Source organism: Oncorhynchus keta, chromosome 19 (assembly GCF_023373465.1).
Source record: "Oncorhynchus keta strain PuntledgeMale-10-30-2019 chromosome 19, Oket_V2, whole genome shotgun sequence".
NCBI classification, from domain to species: domain Eukaryota; kingdom Metazoa; phylum Chordata; class Actinopteri; order Salmoniformes; family Salmonidae; genus Oncorhynchus; species Oncorhynchus keta.
In genome coordinates this window covers 33,002,091-33,013,970 of record NC_068439.1, presented here as the reverse complement: position 1 = coordinate 33,013,970, position 11,880 = coordinate 33,002,091, and the positions used below count along the sequence as shown (strand labels likewise).

General features: G+C 39.7%; 1 protein-coding gene across 4 annotated transcripts; it reads left to right on the top strand.

Moving 5' to 3' along the window:
* The first annotated feature begins 547 nt into the window (after positions 1 to 547).
* LOC118398082 (uncharacterized) lies at positions 548 to 11,584 on the top strand. Of its 4 annotated transcripts, none has more exons than XM_035793087.2 (9): positions 548 to 755; positions 1,607 to 1,738; positions 3,514 to 3,627; positions 4,063 to 4,119; positions 4,380 to 4,517; positions 7,847 to 7,894; positions 8,347 to 8,463; positions 9,542 to 9,625; positions 9,846 to 11,584. In XM_035793087.2, the coding sequence occupies exons 2-9, from the start codon at positions 1,643 to 1,645 to the stop codon at positions 9,945 to 9,947; spliced, it is 756 nt and encodes a 251-aa protein (XP_035648980.1). In that variant the 5' UTR covers positions 548 to 755; positions 1,607 to 1,642; the 3' UTR covers positions 9,948 to 11,584. The 4 variants fall into 4 exon arrangements, with proteins under 4 accessions (XP_035648980.1, XP_035648982.1, XP_035648979.1 ...); XM_035793086.2 differs by having other exon boundaries at positions 550 to 755; positions 9,843 to 11,584; XM_035793089.2 differs by lacking the exon at positions 7,847 to 7,894.
* The last annotated feature ends 296 nt before the right edge of the window (positions 11,585 to 11,880 follow it).

Genomic DNA, 11,880 nt, shown 5'->3' with positions numbered 1-11,880 from the left:
ATATGGGACACATATTAAAGCCAAAATAACATGCAAAACAGGAAGGCCCCCCCACGTTCCCTGAATGACGTGTTGCCACAGATTGCTATAACATAAAATGTGGTTAGCAGATGTGGTGGTAAATCTGATGCGGTGTAAAATCTGGCATGCATCTGAGCAGAGGAACCCCCTTTAGGTAAAGCTTCACATGTCCTTGAGTTTAGATTGCATAGAGCACGCTACTATACATGATACCTGCATTCAGTATGGAACCGCCATGATGCTTGTCGTCTTGCATCAGATAAAAATGTGGGATAAATGTCCGATAAAATGTAGGACATTGCCCCTGTGCTGCGTTTTTGGGAATACGTTTGATCACTATTAACTACAGGCGTTTTTATCTCTCTGATTTTTATCTCTCTGGTCTAGCAGCAAATAGTGAATATATGTTATTTTATTTTACACGGGTCTCATCTCAACTACTCCATTGCTTTGCAAGTTTTTTAAAAAGCATGAGTCATGCATGTCTTTCTTCCAGAGTGCCGCAGCACACACGCGCACACATGCACACGCAGTTCGGTGCAGCAGCGCATCCCGCGCCTCACTGCAGTGAAAAACGTCCCATCCACCTACAGCACACACGCATTGCGTCTCCGCTAGTTATTTTTTTTAGCTCCCATCAACACCAACGCGTTAGGAGTAGCTGAACGCGCCTTATCGACATTATAAATCAGAAAATAAATAAAGGAATAACTTTCTTGTTCGAACCAGAGGAGGTAAGACAGAATACACACTTTAATGCGGCATGCTTTGTGAGATGGTCTAACTGGGACATGACGTAGCACGTTCCTGTTTTATGTAGCCCAAATTAGCAGGTGTATGGTTAAACTTACAATATCCTACCCGTATGTATCTAATTTGACGACCACAGAACATTGCAGATATTTATCGGTTTTCTGACTAAAGCTTTATGTTCGATATTTGTTTAGAAGATAATCTATAGTTATGGTGATGTGCTCGTCCTCACATGGGTTAAAGTTGTGTGATGATGGCGCAGTACAGGGTTTGGAGAATTGCCAGAATCGACTGTGGTCCTGATGTTGCTCTTTTGTCACCGGCGGCAGACGTCTCAATTTACCTCCATCTGAAATATTTTGAAGTTAATTGGAATGCAAACATGATATTGATTTATGTTAACGAAGAGTTCTTGATCATTTACGTCATATATTTGTTATTTTTTAAATATAATTGAGAGCCTGCATGTTCAAGATCACAATGACCTGTAATTGCCTGTTGTTCCCAGAGTTCATAATAACCTTTGTCAAGACAAATTGCAGGTTTTGCCCACTAATGCATATGCATATTTGTTCAAACTAAATATGGCGTGTTTACAACCAATGTCAATGAAGTATCCCAAATTCCTCATATTATCCTGCAAAAAGATTTCCTGTAGTTTCATTTTAGCTGTCTTTATTATTGCTGGGCTCCTCAAAAAACATACATTTTCCCCTCCTCATAACCATTTTCATCTTTGTATACTCCTCCAGTAATTTACTGCAGCTTCCATTCATTGCCTTGTCCATCATTTTCTCAGTTCATTACTGTTTATCTATGCCATTTTGTGTAGCTTTTCTGCATCTAAAGCCTTGTCAGCCTCGACAACATGGGCCTCAAAAGCCAGGACCCCCTGCCTCCCACTAGCAATCTCACCTCAGGACAAGTGGGCTCCTTCCAGAAGGTGGAGCCTAAAACCTTGGGGGTGAGTGACGTCTTCACATAGGCATAAAAATAAAATAAAAACTTTATTTAACTAGCAAGTCAGTTAAGAACAAATTATTATTTACAATAACGACAATAAAGCCCTCCTGTGGGGATGGGGGCTGGGAATAAAAATATAGGACAAAACACACATCAGGACAAGAGAGACGACACAATACTACATAAAGACTACACTAAGACGACAACAGCATGGCAGCAACACATGAAAACACAGCATGGTAGCAACACAACATAACAACGACATGGTAGCAACACAACATGGTAACCGCACAAAACAGGGTACAAACATTGTTGAGACAGACAACAGCACAAAGGGCAAGAAGGGAGAGACAACAATACATCACGCAAAGCAGCCACAACTGTCAGTAAGAGTGTCCATGATTGAGTCTTTGAATGAAGAGCTTGAGATAAAACTGTCTAGTTTGAGTGTTTGTTGCAGCGAACTGAAAAGAGGAGCGACCCAGGGATGTGTGTGCTTTGGGGACCTTTAACAGAATGTGACTGGCAGAACGGGTGCTGTATGTGGAGGATGAGGGCTGCAGTAGGTTTCTCAGATAGAGGGGAGTGAGGCCTAAGATGGTTTTATAAATAAGCAACAACCAGTGGGTCTTGCAACGGGTATACAGAGATGACCAGTTTACAGAGGAGTATAGAGTGCAGTGATGTGTCCTATAAGGACAATAGGTGGCCGAATGGTAAAGAACATCTAGCCGCTTGAGAGCACCCTTACCTGCCGATCTATAAATTACGTCTCCGTAATCTATCATGGGTAGGATGGTCATCTGAATCAGGGTTAGTTTGGCAGCTGGGGTGAAAGAGGAGCAAATACGATAGAGGAAACCAAGTCTAGATTTAACCTTAGTCTGCAGCTTTGATATGTGCTGAGAGAAGGACAGTGTACTTTCTAGCCATACTCCCAAGTACTTTTATTCAAGCTCTAAACAAGCTCTAAACCCTCAGAGGTAGTCATCACACCTGTGGGGAGAGGGGCATTCTTCTTACCAATCCACATTACCTTTGTTTTGGAGGTGTTCAGAACAAGGTTAAGGGCAGAGAAAGCTTGTTGGACACTAAGAAAGCTTTGTTGTAGAGCTTTTAACACAAATTCTGGCGAGGGGTCAGTTGAGTATAAGACTGTATCATCTGCATATAAATGGGTGAGAGAGCTTCCTACTGCCTGAGCTATGTTGTTGATGTAAATTGAGAATACCGTGGCGCCTAGGATCGAGCCTTGTGGTACACCCTTGGTGACAGGCAGTGGCTGAGACAGCAGATGTTCTGACTTTAAATGCTGCACCCTTTGAGAGAGGTAGTTAGCAAACCAGGTCAAAGACCCCTCAGAGACACCAATACTCCAGTCATTAATACAGATGGTTGTGATACACTATAAGGATATGATATGAATCAATAACAGCTTAAATTCTGTACTGTAGAATAAAGCGTCATCATGATACCTTATAATATAATGATAATATATTCATTGAGGAGACTCTTATATTCCCAGCCTGAATCAAACCCATAACTGGGTCTTGTTCAGTAGGCACCAAATGAAACAGGAAAAAAAATAATCAGGGAGTGATTTCTGGACATAATAGCGAAGGCCCAATTCCATTTTCGAATTTCAAAATGTTTTGCTATGGTGTGTCCTGCTGAACACAACTATGGGGTTACCAAACACTTTGCTGTAGATGAGCCATCGAACCACATAATGTCCTTTTAATGGTACTGATGAGAGTTCTTAATGTATTGTCTCAGGCCGTCCAGATCATCATCGGGTGTCTTGTCCTCTGCCTGAGCGCCTCTGTGTTGCAGCTCCACGAGATCCACTTCACTGGTGATGTCGCTGTCCTTTTGATTGTTGTCTTACAGGTGAGTGAGCCATTGCTGACCCCAACCAAAGATCTACAATTAGATGTCCCTACCCCCAATCCTAATCTTAACCATTAGGGCAATAAAATCAATCCCAGCTCTATATCAGTTAGTACGGGCAACTTCTACCTACTCCAGATGACATGTACCAGTCAGAATTTACTGGCCAAGTATCAACTATTACAACAGCGCCCTCTACATTGGCAGTGTGTCTTTAGGCCAGATCGGGCCAACCCTCCTCCTGGAGAGCTACCCTCCTGCAGGCTTTCGCTCCAACCCTGATCCACCACACATGAATAGGCTTACAGCCCTACAATGGCAATTTTCTAGAATAGATTATTTATTTTGTTGAATCAGTTATTTTAATCTCTGTATAGGTGTGTAATCTTACCTGTGAGTCATGTGTCTTATTCTGTTATGGGTATACTCCCACAGCTCATCCTGTCTGGGTCGGTCCTTGTCCACGCGGGCAGGAAGCCTTCTCTCTTTTGGGTGGGTATAATGCAATTGGAGCGCATTCAGCTAGTTACATTTTTTGCTGCATTTTTCAACAGTATGTACCGAACAACACATTATCCCGAAATGCTGCACACCATTCTTGGAGGTATGTTTACTCCTGTGTGACCACTGATATTTGTGAGTGATGTAGGCAATTTATAAGAAATCACACAAACCCCAAAAAACTAACTTTCAATGTATAATATTTTCTGTCAATCTGGGCGTAGTCAGTGTAGTGGTGTACTCTCTTCCAGGTGAAATGTACCCTGGTGCTGCACTTGATTAGTGCTGCCTTCTCCACGGCTGCTCTGGGCCTGATGTCCAAACACCTGCCCTACCGCCAGGACTCCTACCACTGTGAACACTGCCGGAGACTGGAGCTGCATGCTGTGGTAACCAGTCATTCTAACAGTATACCTTGAATTATTACATACATTTGCATATAAACAATTATTACATACAATACCGTTCAAAGGTTTGGGGTCACTTAGAAATGTCTTTGTTTTTGAAAGAAAAGCACATTTTTTGTCCATTGAAATAACATAAAATTGATCGGAAATACAGTGTAGACATTGTTAATGTTGTAAATGACTATTGTAGCTGGAAATGGCTGATTTTTAATGTAATATCAACATTGGCTTACAGAGGCCCATTATCAGCAACCATCACTCCTGTGTTCCAATGGCATGTTGTGTTAGCTAATCCCAAATTTATCATATTTAAAGGCTAATTGTTAGAATTATTAGAAAACCATTTTGTAATTATATTAGCACAGCTAAAAACTGTTCTGGTTGAAGAAGCAATAAAACTGGTCTTCTTGAGACTAGTTGAGTATCTGGAGCATCAGCATTTGTGGGCTCAATTTTACAGGCTCAAAATGGACAGAAACAAAGACCTTTCTTCTGAAACTCATCAGTCTATTCGTGTTCTGAGAATTGAAAGCGATACCATGCGAGAAATTGGCAAGAAACTGAAGATCTAACACAATGCTTCTTGGCAGTTTCTTGCATGGAATAGCCTTAATTTCTCAGAACAAGAATAGACTGACGAGTTTCATAAGAAACTTCTTTGTTTCTGTCCATTTTGAGCCTGTAATCGAACCCACAAATGCTGATGCTCCAGATACTCAACTAGTCTAAAGAAGGCCAGTTATATTGCTTCTTTAACCAGAACAAACGTTTTCAGCTGTGCTAACATAATTACAAAATGGTTTTCTAATGATCAATTAGGCTTTTAAAATGGTTAACTTGGATTAGCCAACACAACATGCCATTGGAACACAGGAGTGATGGTTGCTGATAATGGGCCTCTGTAAGCCTATGTAGATATTCCATTAAAAATCAGCCGTTTTCAGCTCCAATAGTCATTTACAACATTAACCATGTCAACACTGTATTTCTGATCAATTTTATGTTATCTTAATGGACAAAAAATGAGCTTTTCTTTCAATAACAAGAACATTTTTAATTGACCCCAAACTTTTGATTTTTTTTAATTGAATAACATTATTTTTTAAAAGCGTCTAAAAGAATAACATCATTTTAGGAAGAAACAATGAAGTGCAGGCTGAATTTTGATGTAGTCATCATGGTTTAGTGAACCTTCTCGGTCATCTTGATTGAGTAGCTGACCATGTCACACATTCTTCCCCTTGAGAGTTCATGAGGTCAAAAGACATACAATGAGAGTCACAATGTAAAATTCCCCAACTCATTTGCTGAATTTCATATAATTTTAAGCTAGTTCTTTGTGAAAAATGTGTTCACAATTAATTTATTCTGACAAATGTTTTGAAAGATCGTTACCGTTGTTGTTTGAATACATTTGTATCAGTTGCTGATATGCATTTTCTGAAACAATGTTTGCTCCGGACTAGGGTTGCAGAATTCCTGGAACTTTAATAAATTCCCTGGTTTTTCAGACACCTGGTTGGAGGATTCCGGATATCCTGCCTGTTCCCTCCTGATTCTGGGATCCTCCAACCGGGATTTCAGAAAAAAACATTTAAATTTTTATAGAGAGCAAAAGGGTTGTTGCATCCAACAATAGCTTATACAAAAAAAATCTATTGTCTCTTTCGTGGAAGTATTAGTGTAATGTCTTCACTCAAGGCGGTATTCTGACATGAGATCAGCACGCTTAACTTAAATGAGCAAAGATTAATGCGTAAATCTGTGTTGCGCACACTTATCTGCTCAAGATATTATACACTGTTCGAAACATTAAGAACTAAGGTTTTTCCGTGACAGACTGACCAGGTGAATCCAGGTGAAAGCTATAATCCCTCATTGATGTCACCTTTTTAAATCTACAAGGTGTCAAAAGCGTTCCACATGGATGCTGGCCCATGTTGACTCCAATTCTTCCCACAGTTGTGTCAAGTTGGCTGGCTGTCCTTTTCGGTGTTTGACCCTTCTTGATACACATGGGAAACTGTTGAGCATTAAATACCTAGCAGCTTTGCAGTTCTTGACACAACCCGGTGCACCTGGCACCTACTACCATACCCCGTTCAAAGGCACTTAAATCTTTGTTGTTCTGAGGGCAAAGGGGGTGGGGGGGTGCAAGTCAATATTAGGAAGCTGTTCCTAATGTTTGGTATAGTCAGTGTATATTTTCCTTTGCCATGTGCTGCTAGTTAAAAGCAACGTGTGGCCTATATACAGTACATCTGATTAAAGCAAAGTTTTCTGTAAAATAAGGATTAAAAACAGTAGTTGATTAATTGGTTCAGCACAGCACCCAGCTTCAAACCATACAGTAATGACGGAGAGGATCAGTTACATGGTTTTCATGAGTACTTCATCTACAGTTAGGCACTCCAATCTCCACCAAGGAATACTGGCAGACATGCATACCTTTATTTTGGCCGCCAAATGGATTTGTTTAATGGCCTATATTTCAACATTGCTCCCATTACACATGATTTATGACCACTTTATCAAAACATATGAATATACAAAAAAAAAACATCCCACAACAACTTTAAATGTGTCAATTAAGTGTGCAGGCTTTTCTTTTTCTGCCACATCACATATTAGTAGTAGATATCAGTACCACAACAAAAATACTTGTTTAAATGTCATTATTGTTTCAACAAAACAGCAAATTAAAGCAATCATTGGTGAAACATGTAATAAGTGTTTTAGGGTTTGGTATTACCCAGAATTATTAAAAACAACCTTTAAAAAAATTCAGCAAAGGAGTTTTGGATTTTGATTATTGTGGCAAGGCTTTGACCAATTTGAACAACATTGTTCTAAACTGTAAAAAGGCTGCAATGGAACAATTTGGCCTAAACTATTTACGGTGGGAGCTATGTCAAAATGGGGTCATGCATCAAAGTCTTTGACCCACTTTATTCTGTGTCTGCATGGGAGGTAGCATACACACATATTCTACTATGCTAACACGACTGCTCAAACTTAGTCCTCATATAGAACAGTACGAAACCTGTGTGGGATCTAGAATTGAATGTAAATGACATTTCTATTTTTGATGACACTATTAAGGTTTTAATTGATGATACAGCCAATCATCTATTGTATTTTTGCCATATTTTAAAGTAAAAAATACGTAAGAACATATGAAGAGTTACTGTTTATAGAATAGAAACACACCATATGAGTATCTTATCTAGGTTAATGTAGTTTCAAGGGAAAAAGTGTAATTGTTCTTCAAAATGGAACATGTCTTTCTTTGTGTTTACTGTTTACTGCAGCAACATTGTTTCAGGAAATGCACTGGGCTGATCGAAATGAAATGTAAAGTAAGTAGTTGACCACTATTGTAGATATGTTCTGGTCAATGCTAACACTTGGTAGGTTGCAGTATTTCTGCCTTGTTCGTATAGTTGCTATAACAAAGCATTACCCGAAAAGGTATTGCAGCAAAAGTTTTAAATAACATCTTACCCATTCGTAAGTTTAGATAGGTATTAGTTATTTTATTCACTTTCATGTGGTTGATTATATGGCTATTCAAAAGGCCTAGTTTGACATCTGTTTGTATTATCTTGCTTAATGAATGAATTAATAAGATCTGACATTATAGTTTGCTTTTTGGACTGTTTTTTATCCCGCAATTGCATTCATTTGATGCTGTATGGGATTTATTGATGCTACTGTAATATCAAGCATTTTTCTCTGGACCACAATACCACTGTCCATCCCGCATGCCTTTCTTCACCTGTCTCTCTCCCGCATGGGTGGTTTCTTATAGCTCCTGATTGACGGCATCATAGGTACTCTGGTTATCTTCCTTATTCTGGAGCTGCTCATCTGCATCACAGCCATGCTGTTTGGCCTCAGTGTGCTGGCCTCAAGTGGTGGAATGCAGGTGAACCCACATATAACAGAACACATGGGAAAGGGCATTCTAAAATGCTCCAAGCACCATTTTACATGTGCAGCGCTGCCCGGGCATTGCGATTTAAAACCTGTAACAATTTAGAACACTGCAGATGGTGTTTGCTGCATGTGAAAATGTATTTCAATCTATTTATTTTATATGGGCTCAATTCAGACTTAGGAAATGTTTGCCTTTCCTGCGCTTCTCAGTATTTGGTATTCAGACTTACTTTCCGCAGGTGCGCAACAAGCTCTTTGAGAGTGGCTCTTTTATGCGCACTGAATATATTTAATTAAACTGCTGAAAACCCTCCCACTTGCTGGCCAACTGATTTCCTCATGGACTTTTCATTCAATGTGGTTTTCAGTTATCTAAAGCCATCCCTTTAAATACGGTGCACCTTTAATTCAAATGTTCTTGACAGTCACTATAATATATTGAGAGAATGGGTTCAGAATATTAGGGATCAATGAAAGAAAGCCATACAATTAATAGGCCTATGCATATCTCAGTTTTAGCACCAATTGGTAAATTGAAAAAGTATCCGATCTGTACATTATTAAGGGTTAGGAACATATTTAGGGATCTACCTACTTAAAAAAACAGGTTTGGAGAGCCTTTACTGACAAAATATATTGGGGAATACAAAATACAGTGGTTTGATTATCCTGAAAGTTGCCATTCAGTTGTTCAATCCATTAAATATTGGAAGAGGAGAAAACTACAACAATAAGGGTACGCATCCCTTGCGGGCACAAAACGCGTACGTTGCGGGCACTGGTCAGATATACATGTGGAGAGAAGTCGGATCTGAATTCCCCCATATGTGCATAAATAATTGCCACCTTCTTAAGGACTTTGTTGTATGGGAAGTTTTAAGACATTTTACTTCAAAGTTTGTGAGTTCTTTCAGTGCAAATTGTGCCTTTTTTAAGAAAACAAAAATGATACCCTTCATGTATTAAAACAAATGGCAGGGTGAACCCTCTATTACATATAGATACTGAACATCACAAGTTTATGTCTTGTTCTCCCTTTAACTTCCTCTTTCTTGCTCTCTCTCTAGTCATCCAGTGGAACTCAGCGCCCAGCCTACCCCCAGACTCGCCCCCCAGCAGGTCCCCCTGCTGTGCAGGCTGCAGCATCTCAGGTAGGGCCTAGCTAGCCCGGAGGGGTTAGCCTACCATATAGTGCCAGCCTAAAATGGCTTATCCATTTAGCACTGTTGGCTACCATTTACTGTGCATCTCTTGAGGTTTGATTACCTTGATGTGTTCGAGTAATAGATTCTTCTAATGTCAAACATTACATGTCAATATAATAACTGTCTCTTTCTCAGTCTTTCTCTCTCTGCCTCTCTCCTTTAGCAGGTGGCCGTTGTTGTCACTGAACCCGATTCCGACCAGGTAGAGGAGGTCTCCACTCCCCCCACTGACCCACAGGTGGAGCCCATCGAGGCGGCTGAGCCCTAAACCAAACCTCCTTCATCCTCCACTCCAGCCACTTGGGCCGGATTATATGCGCAACAGTGTTGGTCTTAATCTGAATTCCAAATCGAGCCCTAGACAGTTCTGTAGATCTGAAACGATTAAATAGGTGGTGGAAATTCCACCCAGCCTAACTAAAGGCAAGGTGAAGCATTTGGCCTACATACTGTTCAAACCTTTCATATCCTTTCAGATCTACAGGAATGCCAAGGGGTAAAGGGGCTAGGGGTTAATTGGGAATTCAGCTTTCTAAGGAGATGGTGTGGTGACTGGCAGGGCAAATTCTCATGAATGACATATAACTGTTTTGCCGTAAATGAAGGCACTCAAACCAGTATTGCCTCAGTAATTATTAAGCTATATAAAATGGGAAGAAAATGTCAATTGTTACCAATGTTATTCATTTTGAGGATGTTTGCAAAGCTACGAGACTGATTATAAGTATTATCATGGATGCAGAAAGTGAAGGATGAACATATAGGACAGGGGTTCTACCTCTCTGATCCTGAGGAGGGTATGCAGGCTTTTGTTCTAGCCCAACACTAACACAGCAGTTTCAAATAATCAACTAATCAAGGTCTTAGTTTCTAACACTGTCACTGCATGGATTGGAGGATTCTAGGGACTAACTGAAGCTAATGTAAAATTGTATGTAGGTATACTTTCATTGCTTCTTTTGTTGTTTTTTTGGTGGCATCACACTTTTTGAGACCAAATAATACACGCTTTTATCACTACCGTGTCATAATACTGTATAGTGATGTATTCAGGATGCTTCTTGCTTTACATAATATAATTCTGTTCATTGTTTTTAGTCTAGTTTTGCACATTCATGTATTTTAAAGTGAATGATATCACAGCTCTAATCACTTACCAAGCTAACCAACCAATGCTGGCAATGTATTGTCGTGCTCATTGAGAGGATTGTATCATGTTAGAATATAGAATAGTTGTAGATGAACACTGATGAACACATTAGAAAAAAGCAAACAAATACTGTTACATGCCACATCAACACACAGAATACGTAATTGATCCCTACCATAGCCTAACCTTTTCCGTGTGTGTTATGATTCCATCATAAGAAACCTGACTTGTATGGCATTTGTTTGAATATCTACTTTCTTTATTTGTTTCTTTATTACTTGTTTGTTTATTGAACAATTTGCTCTAACAAAGCAAAAGAGTCTCTTGCGTATGCTCTAATATTCTAGACATACTAAAATACTCAAACAGTAAGAATATTCTGGACTGCCCGAAAAAATATTAAAATGTATGTCCATTTGACACTTTAACCAAAAGCTAACTGACATTGTCGTACTCGTTTTTGTGTCATTCCAGCCCTTGTTGACCACTGAACTAACTTTTGCAGTTCTTCCTTTTGCAACAATACAGCACTTGTCGACCACCCTCCACCTCTTTTCATTGTGAAGAAAAGTCACTGCTGTTAGTGTAATATTTGTGCATGGTCCACTGATGCCTTGTCCTCACAAGAGGGCAGCATTGGTGAATGTGTTGATGTCCTAAAGGTCTGGTTTGCTGTTTATTTACAATGTGTTTGACTGTGCTATTGATATGGGTATTTCTGTTAACATGCAATAAAGTAAGTCTTTCAGAGCCAACTTTTTATTTAGTTATATCATTTTTTCAGGGGGGGGGGGGTTACAAGTACAAAAACAATCGAAGAAATACATACAAAAATAACCCAAACCCATTCCCCCCCCTCAGTCCCCATCTGTCCGCCCACACCTTCCCTCCCCACCAAGAAACCGTGTAAGAAACTTCAAAATGGTTAATTATCCAGCAAGCCAGTTTCATTGGATCATATGCAATAGACACTGGTACTGTTTACTACAGTGCTTTCAGAAACTTCTCCTACCCCTTGACTTAATCCAAATTTTGTTGTGTTATAGCCTGA